This window comes from Muscardinus avellanarius (assembly GCF_963383645.1).
Source record: "Muscardinus avellanarius genome assembly, chromosome: 3".
NCBI lineage: Eukaryota > Metazoa > Chordata > Mammalia > Rodentia > Gliridae > Muscardinus > Muscardinus avellanarius.
In genome coordinates, this window is record NC_137788.1 from 30,071,364 (window position 1) to 30,087,093 (window position 15,730).

Here is a 15,730-nt window from a genome sequence, read left to right on the forward strand (position 1 = left end):
GGTGCCTCTGACCCCCACGGGCCCGCGCCGCGGCCGCGTCCCCTTCGCAGTGGGACCGGGTTACACGGGCGCCGCCATGATGTCTCAGGCTCGACCAATCGAGCACTTGCTCGACCGGAGCAGCCGAGGACCGAGAGAATCGATTGGCGGGCATCTACCCGGAGGTTGGGGTCGTGTCCAGAGATTTGGTTAGCTGCTGGCCAGATTCGAGGCGTGGTCCTGTGGTTAGTGGCGGAAGATGCTGTCTAAACTCTAAAATGCCACTTTTTCTTGTGCATGCATCCCACCTTAATCCCTCTCTACGCTCCTGGCCTTGTGCCTCGGTTATTCTGAGGCTTCTGTGGGGGCTTGATGGAACCTTCTCCCGAACCTAGTATTCTCCCAGAACCTCAAGTTCCCGCCTCCTCTCTCGCAGCAGCCCTGTAGCCTGGTGACCGAGATTGCTAATTTTGGAAGGTCGCTGAAATCCTAAATTGGCCAGTTACTGACTGTGTGATTTTGTGGTCAAGTTAACCTTTCTGGGCACCATCAAATGGGGTCTGCAGAAGTTGTATACAGAACATCCAGTTGAATAGTAAATATTCAATAACTAAGTTGTGATATATGTGAAATGAGGGTATAAATGCAAATGTAAATAAAAGCAAGGAATAAATTAGGAATATAAAAAGACTCTCCTTTTACTTTTCTTTATTCGTGTACTTTAGAAAATTTATAACTGTAAATTCTTTCTCTACTCTTTTGAGAGGTGTGGAAATCTTTTTATAAGCTACATAAACCTCTTCCCAATTTTACAACACAGGGATGTTTTTATCAAGGACTGGGGAGCCATCTGTTTGAAATGTAATTATGAAGGGCAGGACGATATCTCCCTCTTACTTTTTGTGGGAGGGTAGTATCTTAACTTCAGCTGATGCCTAGCTCCAAGTTGCAAACCTTTCAGTGGTAAATAAGAGACACTTCTTTTGATTTTGAATAAATGCAATTACCAGGTGAATTTAGGGTGTGATAAATGGTTCTGTCTAGTCCTCTTACTTGAGCACTAGTTAATTAGTTATTTATCTTTTACAAAAGGTATCCTCTCCTCCCCTTTCTGAAGTGTATTTATTTTTTGGTATTGGGGATTGAATCCAGGGGCCCTTTGCCATTGAGCTAACCCTCAGACCTCCGAGGCTGAGAGAGGAGGATCAAGGTTTGTGGCCAGCCTCAGCTACTTAGTGAGGCCCTCCACAACTTAGTGAGATCAAGTTTCAAAATAAAGAATAATGTTTCAGAAGTAGAATGAATGCTCCTGGGTTCAGTCCCTAGTAACACTCTCTCTCTCTCCATATACATTGTAATATATATTGTATATATAGTATATTGTGTAACATATTGTATATATAATGTATATATAGTTTTATATATATAAGTTTTATATATAAAATCTTTTACGTTTTATATAAAAATCTTTTTTTTTTTAAATTTTAAGACAGGTCCTCACAAAGTTGCTGAGGCCGGCCTTGGACTTTTGATCCTCTTGCTTCAGCCTGCCAAGTCGTGATTACAGGCATGGGCTACTATGCCTGGTTACAAATATATCCTTCTGAGAAGTATTCCCTGACCTTAATGGGCCTGAAAAGAAACAGACTCAGGCATACTCACGAGTTTCTAACAACAACAATGACAAAATCCAAAATTAAAAAAAAAGTTTAAGAAGTCAAAATGATAGGAAACAATCACAAATGGCTAGTGGGTAGAGCTGGACAGAGCATCGTCTGGCTGTTAAAGTAGCAGGTGGCCTGGGAGGCCCAGCCTACCTACAGGGGGTAAGGTGGGGAGGAGATGCAAGGGGCCAGGGAAAGGGAGATCCTGGGGCTGGGAAGTTTTTAGTGATAGGTTTACTGACTCCTCTTTTATGAATAGTTTAGGCCCTTTGAGAGGCAATTCCATATCCTGAGGGATACTCAGGGAGCCCTAGAAGCCCCCTAGTCCCTCTACCCCTTGGACCCGGAGTCCCTGCAAGAGGGGGAAGTCAAGCAGTGGTTCAAAGACACAGTCATTCTCCTGGCTTGGAGGTGGAGACAGTGGGGTCCTCAAAGGGCTGGTCTGGAACCAAAGATTCTCATAGGACTTAGGGCTGGGGGTGAGGCCCTCCAAGAGGGGCTGAGTGGAGTCACAGCGCAGGTAGTGCCCTGGCTCTGGGCTGGTAGGCCTGTCCAGCACCTGCCCATAAAGGATCTGGTCACTGGTGACAGACCAGGGCTGGGGCTGGGTGGGAGCTGCTTTAGGGTTTCCCTGGAGCACATAGGCCTGGACCAAGGTGGGGAGGCCGCACGTCTCTGAGCTGTCACTGGACTCCCAGGGTCTTGGCTTCTTCTCCTCTTCTGCCAGCACGGTGATCTTGGTAATGGGCAGCATGCTGGGGTCCCACAGGCTGGGTAGCTGGAAGGTCTCCTGTGAAGGCATAGTTTATTTTACATGTCTGCCCCGGCCACTGTCCCTTCCTGAGTCAGGCAGTTGCGGGGACATTCCTGTGGCTGTCTGGTGGAGCACAAAGGTTACAGCTGCAAAGCACCTGTACGTTCTTGACATGTGTCCGACATGTGCTGCGCTGTGCCGCTCTGGCTCAGCCCTGCGAGCATCCCCATTTCACAGTGAGGTGTATGAGTCTTCAAAATGGACTGAGTGGGATCCCAACTCAGGCCTGTCTAACTCCAAAGGGCTGCGTGTGATGGGAAAGCCCGTGTGCTCATCCAGAGGGTGGCTTGAGCCTGAACTAACAGCCCATTTTCCCCTCCCTCCAGGTTCTCACCTCTGCCATGATGCCGGGCACCCAAGAGCCCAGGCTGCTGTGGGCCGGGTCTGGCACGCTTGGCCATAGGGGATTCTTCCTACTGGAGAAGGGGTCAGGTGAAGGTGGGTCAGGAATGCCCTCCCAGCTTCCCATCCTTTGTCCCGCTCACCCCAGCAGCTGCCCCTTAGTGCAGAGAAGGGGAGGGGGAGAGGCCAGGGCCCGAGGCATAGCTCTGAGGTCTGGGAAGCTAGGACTTCGACTGCCCCACTTTGTCTGCAATGCCTGGTGGATAGGGGAGCTGGGTGGCACGTCTCTCAAAAGGACTCACCTGGAACTGCGGTGGAGGCAGGCCATCCCACAGAGGCAGATGAAAAAGACCATGAAGCTAGACAGGCCCAGTAAGATGTATAACTCAGGCTCGCCTGGGGTGAGGGGAAAGTCAGAAGCGGTTTGAGCATCCATGGGAAGGGCTGGGTCTCCTCCCTCTGAACAGGGATCCCTAACTACTTTCAAAATCGGGATCTTCTGAGTTGGGTACCCTTCCTACAGCCCCTCTGCCCAGCCTCCCTCTCTCCTTACCGAGGGCCAAGGTGGTCAGGGTGAGGCTTGTACTGTTGGTGGCCCCGGCCTGGTTGGCGGCCATGAGGTGGACGTGATACAGACTGGCGGGCTCCAGGCCACGGAGGACAAAGCCATGGGAAGAGGCATTGAGGGTGGTGGCTGGGGGTGGGGCAATGTCAGTCTGTGTTGGGGTGCAGAAGCAGCCTCCGTGGCTGCTGGGCACCCCCTCCCAGGCCTTCTGGGGCTGTGGGGAGCTGAGTGTGACTCACAGAAGGACTGGTCCTGAGCGTTGGTCCAGAAGATGGTATAGTGGGAAAAGGGGCTCTTCCCCAACTCGGGAGGCTCAGGCGCCCATTCCAGCTGCGCCCAGGTCTTGCCAATGTGCTTTAGATGCAGCTTTGGGGCGTGGGAGGGGCCTGTGGGAAGAGAGTACGGGGCTGCAGAGATCGCAGCAGGGCAGAGAGCTGGACTGGACTCCGGGGAGCCTTGGACCTAGGAACTGGGATGGACACCTAAGGTGGGTGAGGAAAGACAATCCAAGGGGACTTCTGTCCAAGTCTTATCTTCCCAGGGATTTTATCACATTTCTGTCCACTGCTAATAGGTGTTAGAGCTAGGATTCAAACCCACTTCTGTCTGATTCGAAACCCTGATTACTGTCAGGCCTGATTTTGTCTGATTTACCAGCTGACTTCTGTCACTCACTCTCTGAATTTATGGCAGGTCCAATTTTTTTCTTGTATGTGGTACTGAGGATTGAACCCAGAAACATTCTACTTCCATGCTACACCTCCAGCCCTATTTTTAATTTTTTTTTGAAACAGGATCTCACTAGTTTGATGAGAGTCTCACTACTTGCTGAGGCTGTCCTCGAACCTGCAATCCTTCTCTATCAGTGTCCCAAGTCCTGGAATTACAGGTGTGGCCACTATGCCTGGCTTCCTCTGTCCAGTTTTTGTCAGATGTGGCACCTACCGACCTTTCTGCCTTTCTCTGTTCCTTTCTTTAGCTCTTTTTCCTCCTCTTCCTCTCCTTCTCCTTCTTCTTTTGTCGTACTAGGGACTGAACTCAGGGGCATTCTACCTCTGAGCTCTACCCCCAGCCCTATTTTATTTTTTATTTTGAAACAGCATTTCGCTAAATTACTGAGGGGCTTGCCAAGCTGCTGAGGCTGTCTTTGAACCTACGACCATCTGGTCTCAGTCTCCCAAGTACTGGAATTACAGGTGCAAATCACCACACCCGGCTCGTGGTACTTGCTTTCTGTTGGGGCCATTGATCAGTTTTGAGAGTCTTGCTCCTGAATTCTGCCAAACCCACTGCCAAGTTTCTATTAACCTGCCACTTGAGTTCATCCAGCTTCAGGGACCCAGTGAAAGTCAGGGGTCATCTTAGGACTGGGACCACTCTCTCCAGGGACAAAAGTAGGGGAAGAAGAAACTGCTCATATTCCTGATGCTAGGGCTCAGGTAAGCCTCCCGCGATAGAGGAGGGGATTCAGGAAAAAGGCCTGAGGGTTGACAAACCCATCTCTTGGGAATAGGCGAAGACTTGCTTGGAGGGTCCCATGGTGCCCTGGTACAGGGGAGTCACAGTGATTTCATACAGCTGAAAGGGATTGATGTTCTCTGGAAAGAGGAAAAATGGGATAGTCACTCTGGTTGGAGACGGACCTCTGCGGATGATCATCAACTGACCTCAGGCCTCTAGTGAGGGCTAACCTGGCCTCCGAGCCGAAGTTACAATGCAGGGCTAGCCCCTGCAGTGTCTTCTACAGATTATTTGATTGGGATAGGGAGGAGTGGAAGAGAGATCGGGAAAGGTGGTGGGGTCAGGGCTGTAGAAAGAGAATCAGGTTGGTCTACAGAAGAGCTTCCCGATGGTGAGATTGTGAGGACGTGAGATGAGAACTGCGAAGGCTCAGGAAAGGTTGAGGACTCCTATCTACAGTGATTCAGGCTGAGCCTTTGACAGACAGACAAGCCCCGCCCCTCCCCATGCCTCCACGCCCCGCCCATACCACGCCCCCGCCCCTCTGCCCCGTCCCGGCCCCTGCCACACCTCCCTTGCCCCTCTCACCCTGCAGCAGAATTCCCTCGAGGCTCCCATTGGGTTCCAACCTCCAGGTCTTATTGCCGCGGGGGCTGGGGGGACCCAGGCCCCACTCAATCACATAGCCTTGAGGCCGCGGGCTGGGAGGCTCCCAGCCCACCCAGAGGCTGTGAGGGTCTCGGGCTGTGGCCTGGAGTCTGGCCAGAGGTGGGTCTGGAGACAGGGTGGGACATGGGGAATGAAGGTGAAAAGAACAGCCCACGGAATCAGAAGCTTTAATTCTGATTCTTGATACAGATTAAATGAGAAGGTACCAGGAAGGAGCACCGCATAGCTCCAGGCACAGGCATTATAGAGTTCCTGGTGTGTGTGTGTGTGTGTGTGTGTGTGTGTGTGTGTGTGTGTATAATCTTTTTTTTTTTTTTTTTGGTATTGAGGATTAAACCTAAGGATGTTCTACCTTTAAGTTACAACCCCAGCCCTTTTTATTTTGAAATAGGTTCTTGCTAGGTTGTTGAGACTGTCCTCAAACTCATGATTCCCCTGTCTCAACTTCTTTACTGGGACTGCAGGCATGCACCACTGCACCTGGTTCAGGCACAGTCCTTGATAGATGTTAAGTTGCTGGATCCTATAATAGTCACACCAGGGAGGTACTAGTATGTCCCCATTTTATTAATGAAAAAAATAAGAGACATAGAGAGGTTGAATAATTTATCAAAGATCATACATGTCTAGGTGGGAATCTTAACAATTATTGTTAGTGTGATTATAAGTCCCATCTTATTATGTTTAGGGATGCTGGGATGGTGGAGGGTGGTCCTTTAAGGAGGAGCAGTTAACTAATGGACCTTATTCTAGCTGTAGCAGCTTAGAAGAGCTTTATCTCTCAGCTTTCTGGGCAGACTGGACTGTGTGTGCACACGTGCATACGTGCATACGTGTGCATGTAGGCACCATCACCAGCCTGATGCAGTTCTGGTTAATGATAATAAGCCTGTTGTACAGTTACTTTGTGTCAGCAGCCCTCAGGAGGCACGTTTCACCCTCATTTGCTAGATCTCCAGTAGTCAGAGGCTAAGGAGGGAAGTCATTTGCTGGGTCTCACTGTGAGCAAGCGATAGGACTAGCGCTGAACTCAGGCAGCCCAGCCTCACAGTTTACTCTGCATTTCCTAGCTGCCATTCCCTTTTTACCGTTGCTCTCCAAGAAGACCACTGGGGTGGGGCGAGAGGTCCCAGCTGTGTTATAGGCTGCGAGGGTCACCTGCTGGGCTTCTGGAGGCAGCTGGAAGGTGCAGCTAAGCTCCGTGGTGTTGCAGAGGGGCAGGGCTGTCCCGGCCCTGCCTGAGGGTCTCCAGGAGAGCAGGTACCCTTGGATCTGCCCGCTGTCTTCCTCCAGGGGCGTTGGCTGTGGCAGGCAGAGGAGGAAAATGCTAAGAGGGTTAGACAGCTCATGGCGAGTGGGGAAGAGCCTCTGGGTGGGGTGGGCAGGTCATTAGAACTGGGACCTTCAAGATGGGAGTCAGGCTCGTGCCTCTGTTCCTTATGCCAGGCCTTAGAAGGGAGGGGAGGGGGAAGCCTTTCAGTGCACACAGCGAGGCACGTCATTATTCACAGAGTGAACTTTGTGAGGCACAGGTGAGTCCTCCATTGCAGCACCTCCGAAAGGTCGCTGCCTAGCTTTGCAGGCACGTGCAAAGCTTGTGCAATCACATAAAACACATCTGAGCCTCTCAGACCTGTTGGCATCCTGAGCCCCGGCTGCAGGGGTCTGCCTGGGCTGGAGGAGGTCTCAGGGGTGGAGAGATGGCCTTCAGAGAGTCACCTTCCAGAATAGCTGCGTGCCCACAGTCCCTGGGTCCAGCCGCCTCTGCCGCCACCATGTGTCCAGCCTAACGACGGGGACTGTGGAAAGGGGCAAGAGGAGAGGGTCTCTGGGGAGGGTCGTAGGAACTGGGCTGGGTTCTGATGGCTGCTCCCTGCCCTGCTCTCCCACTTACGCCGTTCAGTAGTCCTCAGCTCCAGGCTGGGGCTCCAGTCACTCCAGAGGCCGGGCAGCGGGGCGCGGACGCAGCGCATCTGCAGGGCATAGGCTGTGATCTCAAGGAGCCCGCAGAGCTCATAGTGGAGGGTGCTGGAGGACAGGGTCGCGGCCTGGGGGGAGTGTGACTCTGAGCCCGGATCTCTGGGCCCTCCCCTCGGTCCTCCACTTCAGCCCTCAGGTCAGCCCCCGCCTCACCCATGTCCAGTTGGTTTCTCCAAGCTGCGGCCGGTAGCGCAGCTCGCACTTCTGGTGTATAAACAGGCCTGGCTTCCAGGGCTCCCACTGCAGCCATATGCAGTCTGGCTGGGGTGGGACCGGCGTCCACAGCGTGGGGGGCTCCAGCTTCACTGCAAGGAGCGGGGTTGTCAAAACCCTCCCACCCCACCCAAGGCCTCTGCCTTAGGTCCCTCTCGTCTCCCTGTCCGGGGTTCCATTTCCTTCCCGGATCTCTATCCATGTGGTCTCTGTCTTTCTCTTTCTCTCTGAGTCTTCATATCCACCCAAGTTGTCATGCTTCTGTGGCTCTGCCTGTGTGCACAAGTGTTTGTTCCTCTTTAACTTCCTGCCCTGGTTGTCGCTTCTCTTTGGAGTACTTTCCTTCCAGATACCCAGTGACTCCCTCAGCTCCTCCAATCATCTACTTAGTTGTCTTTTTTTTTTTTCTTTTCTTTTTGGTACCGAGGATTGAACTCAGGGGAGTTCTATCTTTGAGCCACAGCTCCAGACCATATTATTATTATTTTTTAGTTTGAGGCAGAGTCTCACTAAGTTGCCGAGTCTCCCTACCATGTCGAGGCTGTCCCTGAGCCTGTGACCCTCCTGCCTCAGCCTCTAAGTACTGGGATTCCAAGCACGGGCCACCGTGGCTGGCTCTTATTTGTCTTCTTAATAACCTATTTTGTTGATTTTGCTCACCAAAATGTAACATTCTAAGAGCAGTTTTTTTTTTTAGTACTTTTTAGTACTAGGGATTGAACCCAGGGGCACTGTACTATACTCTGAACTACACTCCCAGCCCTTTATTATATTTTGAAACAGTCTAAGTTGCTGTGGGTCTTGCTAAATTGCTGAGGCCAGCTTCGAACCTGTGATCCTCCTGCCTCAGCCTCCCAAGTACTGCGATTACAGGCTTGCACTACCATGCCAGGCACTGAGGGCAGGATTTTTGATGTTTTGTTCACTGCTGTTTCCCCAGGACCTAGAACAGTGCCCAGTACACAGTGGGCACTTCAAGAAATTAGCTGAGGCTGGGTGTGGTGGTATATGCCTATAAGTCCAGTACTTGGGAGGCTGAGATGGGAGGATCACAGGTTTGAGGCCAGCTTTAGCAATTCAGTGAGGCTCTCAGAAACTTAGTGAGACTTTGTTTCCAAATAAAAAATAAAATTGGTCTGGGGTTGTAGCTCAGAGGTAGATGAATGGCGTTGGATTCAATCCCCAGCAGAACACACACACATACACACACAGACACACACAGACACTCTCTCTTCTCTCTCTCTCTCTCTCTCTCTCTCTCTCTCTCTCTCTCTCTCGTGGAAGAGTGTAAGGTAAGGTGGCACATATCTATAAACCCAGGTGTTTTGGAGCCTGAGGCAAGAGGATTGCAAGTTTAAGACCAGCCTGGGCAACTTAGAGTATGATTTAAAAAAAAAAAGTGGTGGATGTAGCTCACTGGTAAAATACCCTGGGTTTATTCCCTGGCAAAACACACACACACACACACACACACACACACACACACACACACCGCACACACCCACACCCACACACCCACCCACACCCCCCGCACCCCCACACCCCCACACCCTCCCCCCCACACACAGAAATTGGCTGAAAGAAAAAGTGAACAAGCCTTCTGGCCCAGTGCCCCATTCCCGTCTCTAGTTGCACCCTTTTTGTCTGACTTTCTTCTCTGCCTAGGTCTTCAGGGGCTCCTTGTCTGACTCTGGGTCTGTGTTGCCCTCTCTGTGTTTCTTTGGGTCTGCCCATTTTAGGGGGCCTCTCTCCTCCCCTGCATCCAGCATCACCTACCAACGTCCATGGGCTCAAGGCACAGCCGTGGGGACATGCTGGTGCCCAGCGCATTCTCTGCCTGCACCCAGATGATCATATTCTGGTACAAGTTCAGGTGTTTGTGGGAGATGGAGCAGTGGCTCTGCCCGTCCTCAGGCACGCAGTCCGGGATGGGGTCCTCCTGGGTCTGACAGTTGCCCCGGCTCCTGCCAACAGGCCAGGCTTGGGTGCCAAGAGGAGGAGGAAAACCGTGCTCCCTTCTCCCTCCCGTCCGGGCCTCTGGCCCCTCCATCCCCATGGCTCCACTGGGGCTGTATTCCGAGACCCAAAGGAAGGGGACTGGGGCTAGGGCTCCTACTCACTTGAAGCTCTTTAGGGTGATGTTTGTGGGCAGGTGGGTGTCGGGTCCTGGCTCCCACTGGCAGATGAGGGTGTTGGTTGTGAGGTTCATGAGGCAGGACAGGTTGTAGGGCGTGGCAGGAGGGTCTGCGTGTAGAGTGAGAATGTGAGAGCTTTGGCGGGGACCACTCACAAAGCTCCTGCCGGCCTTGTCTCCCTGCCTCGGTTGGTCCTGCTAGGGACACCTTGTCTGTCCCTCAGTCTCCATGCAGTGGGAGCCTGGAGGGCCATCCCTGGGGGGAGCCAAGTTACAGGCATACACAGTGCCAGGCATCCCAGACGGCTAGCAGCCTGGTGGCCAGCGACAGTGTGGTGGCCGGGTTTTCATCCCAGCTCCGCCATTCATTAGCTGTGTGATCTGGAGGTTACTCACCTGTCCTGTGCCTCTGTTCCCTCACCTGTGATGGGGGCAATGGTAACACACCTGCCTCCTAGAGTTACTGCGAAGGCCAAATGACCTGCTCTACATAAAGTTCTCAGAATGATGTCTGCGCATAGCTGGTGCTGTGTATCTGTTAGTGGCTGTTGTTAACGAATCTCCCTCCCCCTTTGTGGTACTGGGCTTGATCCCAGCGACACCCAGGCATCCTACCTCTGAGCTACACACCCTTTTACATTATTTGTTTTGAAACAGACTCTCTAGGTTGTTAAGAGTCTTACTTACATTGCTGTGGATGGCTGTGAACCTGTGATTCTCCTGACTCAGCCTCCCAAGTAGTGGGATTACAGGCATGTGTCACCACTCCTGACATACTATTACTAACTCTCCAAAAAGAACTTTGGGTTGGGTATGGTGGCGCATGCTTGTAATCCCAGTATTTGGGAGACTGAGATGGGAGGATTGAGGTTCGAGGACAGTCTCAGCTACTTAGTGAGGCCCTTTGCAACTCAGTGAGACAATAAAGAATAAAAAGTAGGGCTGGGGGTGTAGATCGAAGGTAGAATGCCCCTGGGTTCCATCCCCAGTACTGGAAAACAAAACAAAACAAAAACCTTGGGCCTTGTTTGTCTTTATGCCTCAGTTTGGCACAGATGCAGTTCTGTCAAAAAAAAAATTTTTTTTTTTTTTTTTTTTTTTTTGTGTGTGTGTGTGTGTGGTAATGGGGGTGGAACCCAGGGGCATTCTACCTCCGAGCTATATCCCTAGCCCTATTTTTTATTCTTTATTTTGAAGCAGGGTCTCACTGAGTTGCAAAGGGCCCAAGTAGCTGAGGCTGGCCACCAACTGTATCCTCCTGTCTCAGCCTCCCAAATATTGGGATTACAAGCGTGCGCCACCACACCCGGCTAGTCCTGCTCAATTTGAAAACAAGGCTGCGACCGGGGAGAAGCCGGGAGCAAGCCCCACTGGTGGAGGTTATTCTCCCCGGTCCAAGTCCTTGGACCAGCTCAGCAGCCACACAGAGGAGCCACGGTTGCCACACTGGCTTTAGAGTCACACTACCTGATGAGAACCCCAGCTCCATCCGTAAGAGTGTCACCTTCAGCAAGCTACTTATTCTCTCCAAATGTCATTTCTTCACCTGCAAAATGGGACTAAGCAGTATTACCCACTCCGAGGGACTGTCTCTGATTTCATGCATACAAAGTACTTATCTAGCAAGAACTCAGTAGGTAATTGCTCTTATTGGTGTTGGTAGGAGAGCATTGGAGGAAGAGCAGGTGGGTAGTGGGAGGAACTTACAGCCTGCCTGCAGCTCAGCCTGGTCCAGGATCTGCAGGCTTCTGCCCCACCGCAGGCCACAGGAGAGAAAGGCCCGGGTGTGGTTGAGGTGGGGCAGGGTGATAGTAGATTTCCAGGTTCCGCCAGGCAGGTGCTGCTGCCTCCCTCCAGGCTGCAGCTCTGCCCCCAGTTTCCATAGAATCTGTGGCTCGGGGTCCAGGAGGCTGCAGTTCTGGCTGATGAAGCAGGAGGCTGTGACGGGGTCCCCCAGGTGGAAGACGTGGGCTGAGAGGCTGATGTGCCAGCACTCCTCCAGGCCTGGGGTGGAAGAGGGGACCGTGAGGACTGTTCTGCTGGGCTGATCCGGACTTTGTCTAGGCCTTTATACCCCTGGATTGAAGGGCTTCACCTTCCTGTCTTACCTCCAAGACACGGGGTCTGGAGAGGGAAGGGCAGGCATAGGGACTGCAGGACTATAAGGGGTGCTGGTAAAGATTATCAACCAACCAACTCTCCAGAGCAAAACAGACCCTGATCTGTAGTACGCGCCACTTCCCGTGGTGTAAATATTCCCAGCACAGCTGATTTCAAGCCGCCGGTGTGCCCTTGCTCAGTGCAGAGTTGGGGGGAGATGTGCACAATCAGTTCTTGCAAGCCAGCTCCAGCTCCCCATCAGAGAGCCTGGCCCCCTCCCCAGTGCTCTCCCCGAGGATGGTGAAAGCGATGATGACCGATAAGAACCCACAGCCACAGCAAGCTTTTCAAAAATCAAATCTGATTGTGCGGATCCGTCCTGTTCACAGCTTTTCAAAGGCGAGCTATTGCTCAGAAAGGCAGTTTGGTAGAATGGGGACCGGCCTGGACGTTGGAATGAGGCTGCCTGGGTCTAAATCCTGGGTCTGTTGCTTGCTAATTATGTGACCCTAGTATATGTCACTTAGACTCTTCTTTTCTTTCTTCCTTCCATTCTTTCTACCCAGGACCTTTTACCTCTGAGCTACACCCCCAGACCCATTTATTTATTTATTTATTTATTTATTTATTTATTTATTTATACTTTAAAGCAGGGTCTTGCTAAATTACCGCATGCTGCCCTCCAACCTGAGATCCAGCCTCCCAAGTACTGGGATTACAGGTGTGAGCTACAGTGTCCAGCTAATACTGAAACCTTCTGTGCCTTGCTTTCTTATCTGTAAACGGGGATACAAATAGTCCCTATCATAGTGTTGCTGGAAGGAATAGATGTGATAGTACACGTAAGGCACTTAGAACAGAGACCGGCACGTAAGTACTTGCGCTGTGGTTAGGATAAAGACCTGAATCCTTCACACGGCCCTGTGTCCTGGCCCTGCCTCGCCCTCTCTGTCCAGCACTGACCATTTTCTCAGCTGCGGTCATCTGAGCGCCCCCTTGCTGTTCCTGGGAAACCTCGTGATCTCTCCGACCTCGCTCATTCTCTCTCTCTCCCACTTGTTAACGTTTAGGCTGGGAACCTGACGGTGCCCTGACCAACCATCCTAGGCTTTCCAAAGCTCTTATTTCCTCTGTAATTAGAGAGTCATGATTATTTGCTCATCTGTCTCCCTAGCTAGAGGAGAGACCTTGGCCAATCTGGTCACCGTATGCTCCCAGTGCCAGTGGGCCCTGGGGGACTAGTTCTTGAGTAAGTGGTTGAACACACACTTGTTGACACACCTGCCTCTCTCCTCTCTCAAGTGTTTTTAGGCCCATTTTGCTGATAGGCATGATGATGTCCTAAGAGGAGAAGCAGCTGACCCAGGGTGACAGGGCACGATCATGATTTTCAACCTGGGGCTCCTACCGTTTCACAGACTCAGCATTTCAGGCTGGGAGGACTTCACACAGTGGTTTACTTCAAAAGGCCGTCTAATGCTGTGTTCTCTATGCAGGGCGGCCTGTCTTTGTATGACCTGCTGTCTAAGAATGCTTCATATATTTTTAAAGTGGTAAAGACAGCCAGGTGTAGTGGCGCAACACCTATAATCACAGTACTTGGGAGGCTGAGACAGGAGGATCACAGGCTTGAGACCAGCCTCAGCGACTTAACAAGATTCTCTTTTAAGCCGGGCGTGGTGGCGCACGCTTGTAATCCCAGCATTCGGGAAGCTGAAACCAGAGGATCGCGGTTCGCGGGCAGCCTCAGCTACTTAGTGAGGTCTTCCGCAACTTAGTGAGACCCTGTTTCAAAATAAAGAATTAAAAAAAAAAAAAACAACAGGGCAGGGGGTGTGGCCTGGAGGTCAAATGCCCCTGGGTTCCATCCCTAGACCCGCAAAAAAAAAAAAAAAAAAAAAAAAAAGATTCTTAAAAAAAAACAAAACAAAATAGGGCTAGGGGTGTAGCTCAGAGATAGAATGTCCCTGGGTTCAATCTCCAGTACGAAATAAATAAATAAATAAATAACAAAAACTAAATAAAAATAACAGAAGACTACATGTGTCTTGAAAAGCCTAAACATCACTATCACACAAATTGTCAACCACAGTTAATCCTGGCCTCAGTTCTCATATCCCCAGAGATGAGAAACTCTCCATGTCTCAAGACAGAGTGTGTGTGGCTGGCGAGCTCTCCCTGGCCTTCCGTATTTCAGGATGAAACTCATCTCCCGTGGCTTCTACTGGATTCTTTGCTGCCCACCAAGGCTGCATAGACCCAGAAGTTCCATCCGACAGCCCAGCAGAGTCTTTGAATCTTTGCAGTTAAGATCTGGATCTGCCTTCCCCGCACATTCTAGGCTGATCAGCCCAGGTGCTCTCTTCTCTAGGTGGGTGAAGTCTGTGGTTAGGAACCCAGATACACTGTCTGTGGCTTAGCCTAGAGTCTCTTAGTCTAGATTCTTTGGGAATCTCAGGAGCTATGTGTTGTTGCAGGGAAATGATTCCCTTCTCCACCCCTAATCTCTCCCCCTTGCAATCCCCCCCCCCATCTCCCGCTTCCTCCCTCCCCCAACACTCACTTCCTGGGAGCAGCCAGATGATCAGGGCAGCTGTGGTCAGGCCAAGGGCTCCCAGCCCTGCCATAGCGCCAACTTGGTGCTCACCTGGAGACAGCGGGGTGTGGGTTAAGGTCATGACTTTGGAAGCAGAGCTAGCTTAATCCTTGCTCTGCCATAGGGCAGCTTTGGCTGGGTTCCTTGGCTTCTCTGAGCCTCAGTTTCTTTGCAGGTAACAGCGGCCTGCCTACACTGCATAGAGTTTTGGGAAGAAGACACAAAATGGTCATGGGCTTTGCACCATACCCGGCACATAGGGAATATATTGGTGACCACCACAACTGTTACCAAACTTGCCTTCCAAGAACAGGCAGGGAAAGAGGGAGCAAGGAACAGCATTCTTCCTCTCCCCTCCTGTCTACACTGGGCATTCTCCAGGAAGGAAAGCCCAGGGCAAGGACTTGCATGCAGGCAGCTTCTTTTGGGGGGATCCCAGAAGCAGGTGAGGGAGTGGGTAGAATGAAATGGGGGAAGAGGGGAAGCCAGCATAGGGTCGTTGACTGATCACTCCAATGGACAGCTGGGGCTTGATCCTGCTTGGACCTTCCTACAGGAGGCATGTGGAACACTCGGAACTGCCTACCCAAGGCATGATTTATCCCTTGGATAGGAGGAAGAATGGAAGCATTTATTCACCGATTCCTACCGCCCCATTGGTCAGGGATGCCCCTTGGAGTGTTAACTCCTTGGCATGTCCGGGTTACACATTTGTGGGTACCGGCAGGTTCTGCCAGGAAAGCCCTGCCCAGGACATCAGAGACTCCACCAAGTGCCTGAGGCCAGGGCTCTCAGGCTATACCTGCAGGCAGCTGGGACTGTAGCTACAGGGAAAAGTGGACTCAGAGGATATCAGGTGGGACACAACGAGGGGTTCTGTATGCCCCCAGTTCTGGGCGTAAACCTCTGGAAGCCTTCTGGGGTCTGGAGACAGGTAGTCATGGCCTCAATGGAATGAGCACTGGCTCCAGTCTTTGGCTGTACACCAGTCTTTCTGCCACCAAGTTGGGTGTGCAGCATAACCCTCAACCCTGCTCTCACTGGGGTCTCGTGCCAGATACCTGATCCTCATGCTCTTGGCTGATCAGTGGATGGCTGACCAGCCTGCACCAATGTATATGGATCCATACATGCAGGTGGTCTCCTAGCAGGTCCCCTGGCTCCATAGAGGGAAAGCTATGAGAATCTCTCTCCTTCTGGGACAGAGGCAGGA

The 15,730-nt window shown here is 51.6% G+C and overlaps 1 protein-coding gene across 1 annotated transcript; it reads right to left on the reverse strand.

Annotated features, from left to right (window-relative positions):
* Positions 1-1,953: 1,953 nt before the first annotated feature.
* Positions 1,954-14,548, reverse strand: CSF3R (colony stimulating factor 3 receptor; the record flags this gene model as incomplete). Its single annotated transcript, XM_080692473.1, has 15 exons — positions 1,954-2,433; positions 2,792-2,873; positions 3,102-3,195; positions 3,353-3,493; positions 3,604-3,750; positions 4,861-4,962; positions 5,414-5,599; positions 6,583-6,796; positions 7,214-7,293; positions 7,389-7,542; positions 7,628-7,779; positions 9,464-9,651; positions 9,808-9,931; positions 11,529-11,825; positions 14,485-14,548. The coding sequence occupies 15 exons, from the start codon at positions 14,546-14,548 to the stop codon at positions 1,954-1,956; spliced, it is 2,505 nt and encodes an 834-aa protein (XP_080548599.1).
* Positions 14,549-15,730: the final 1,182 nt, after the last annotated feature.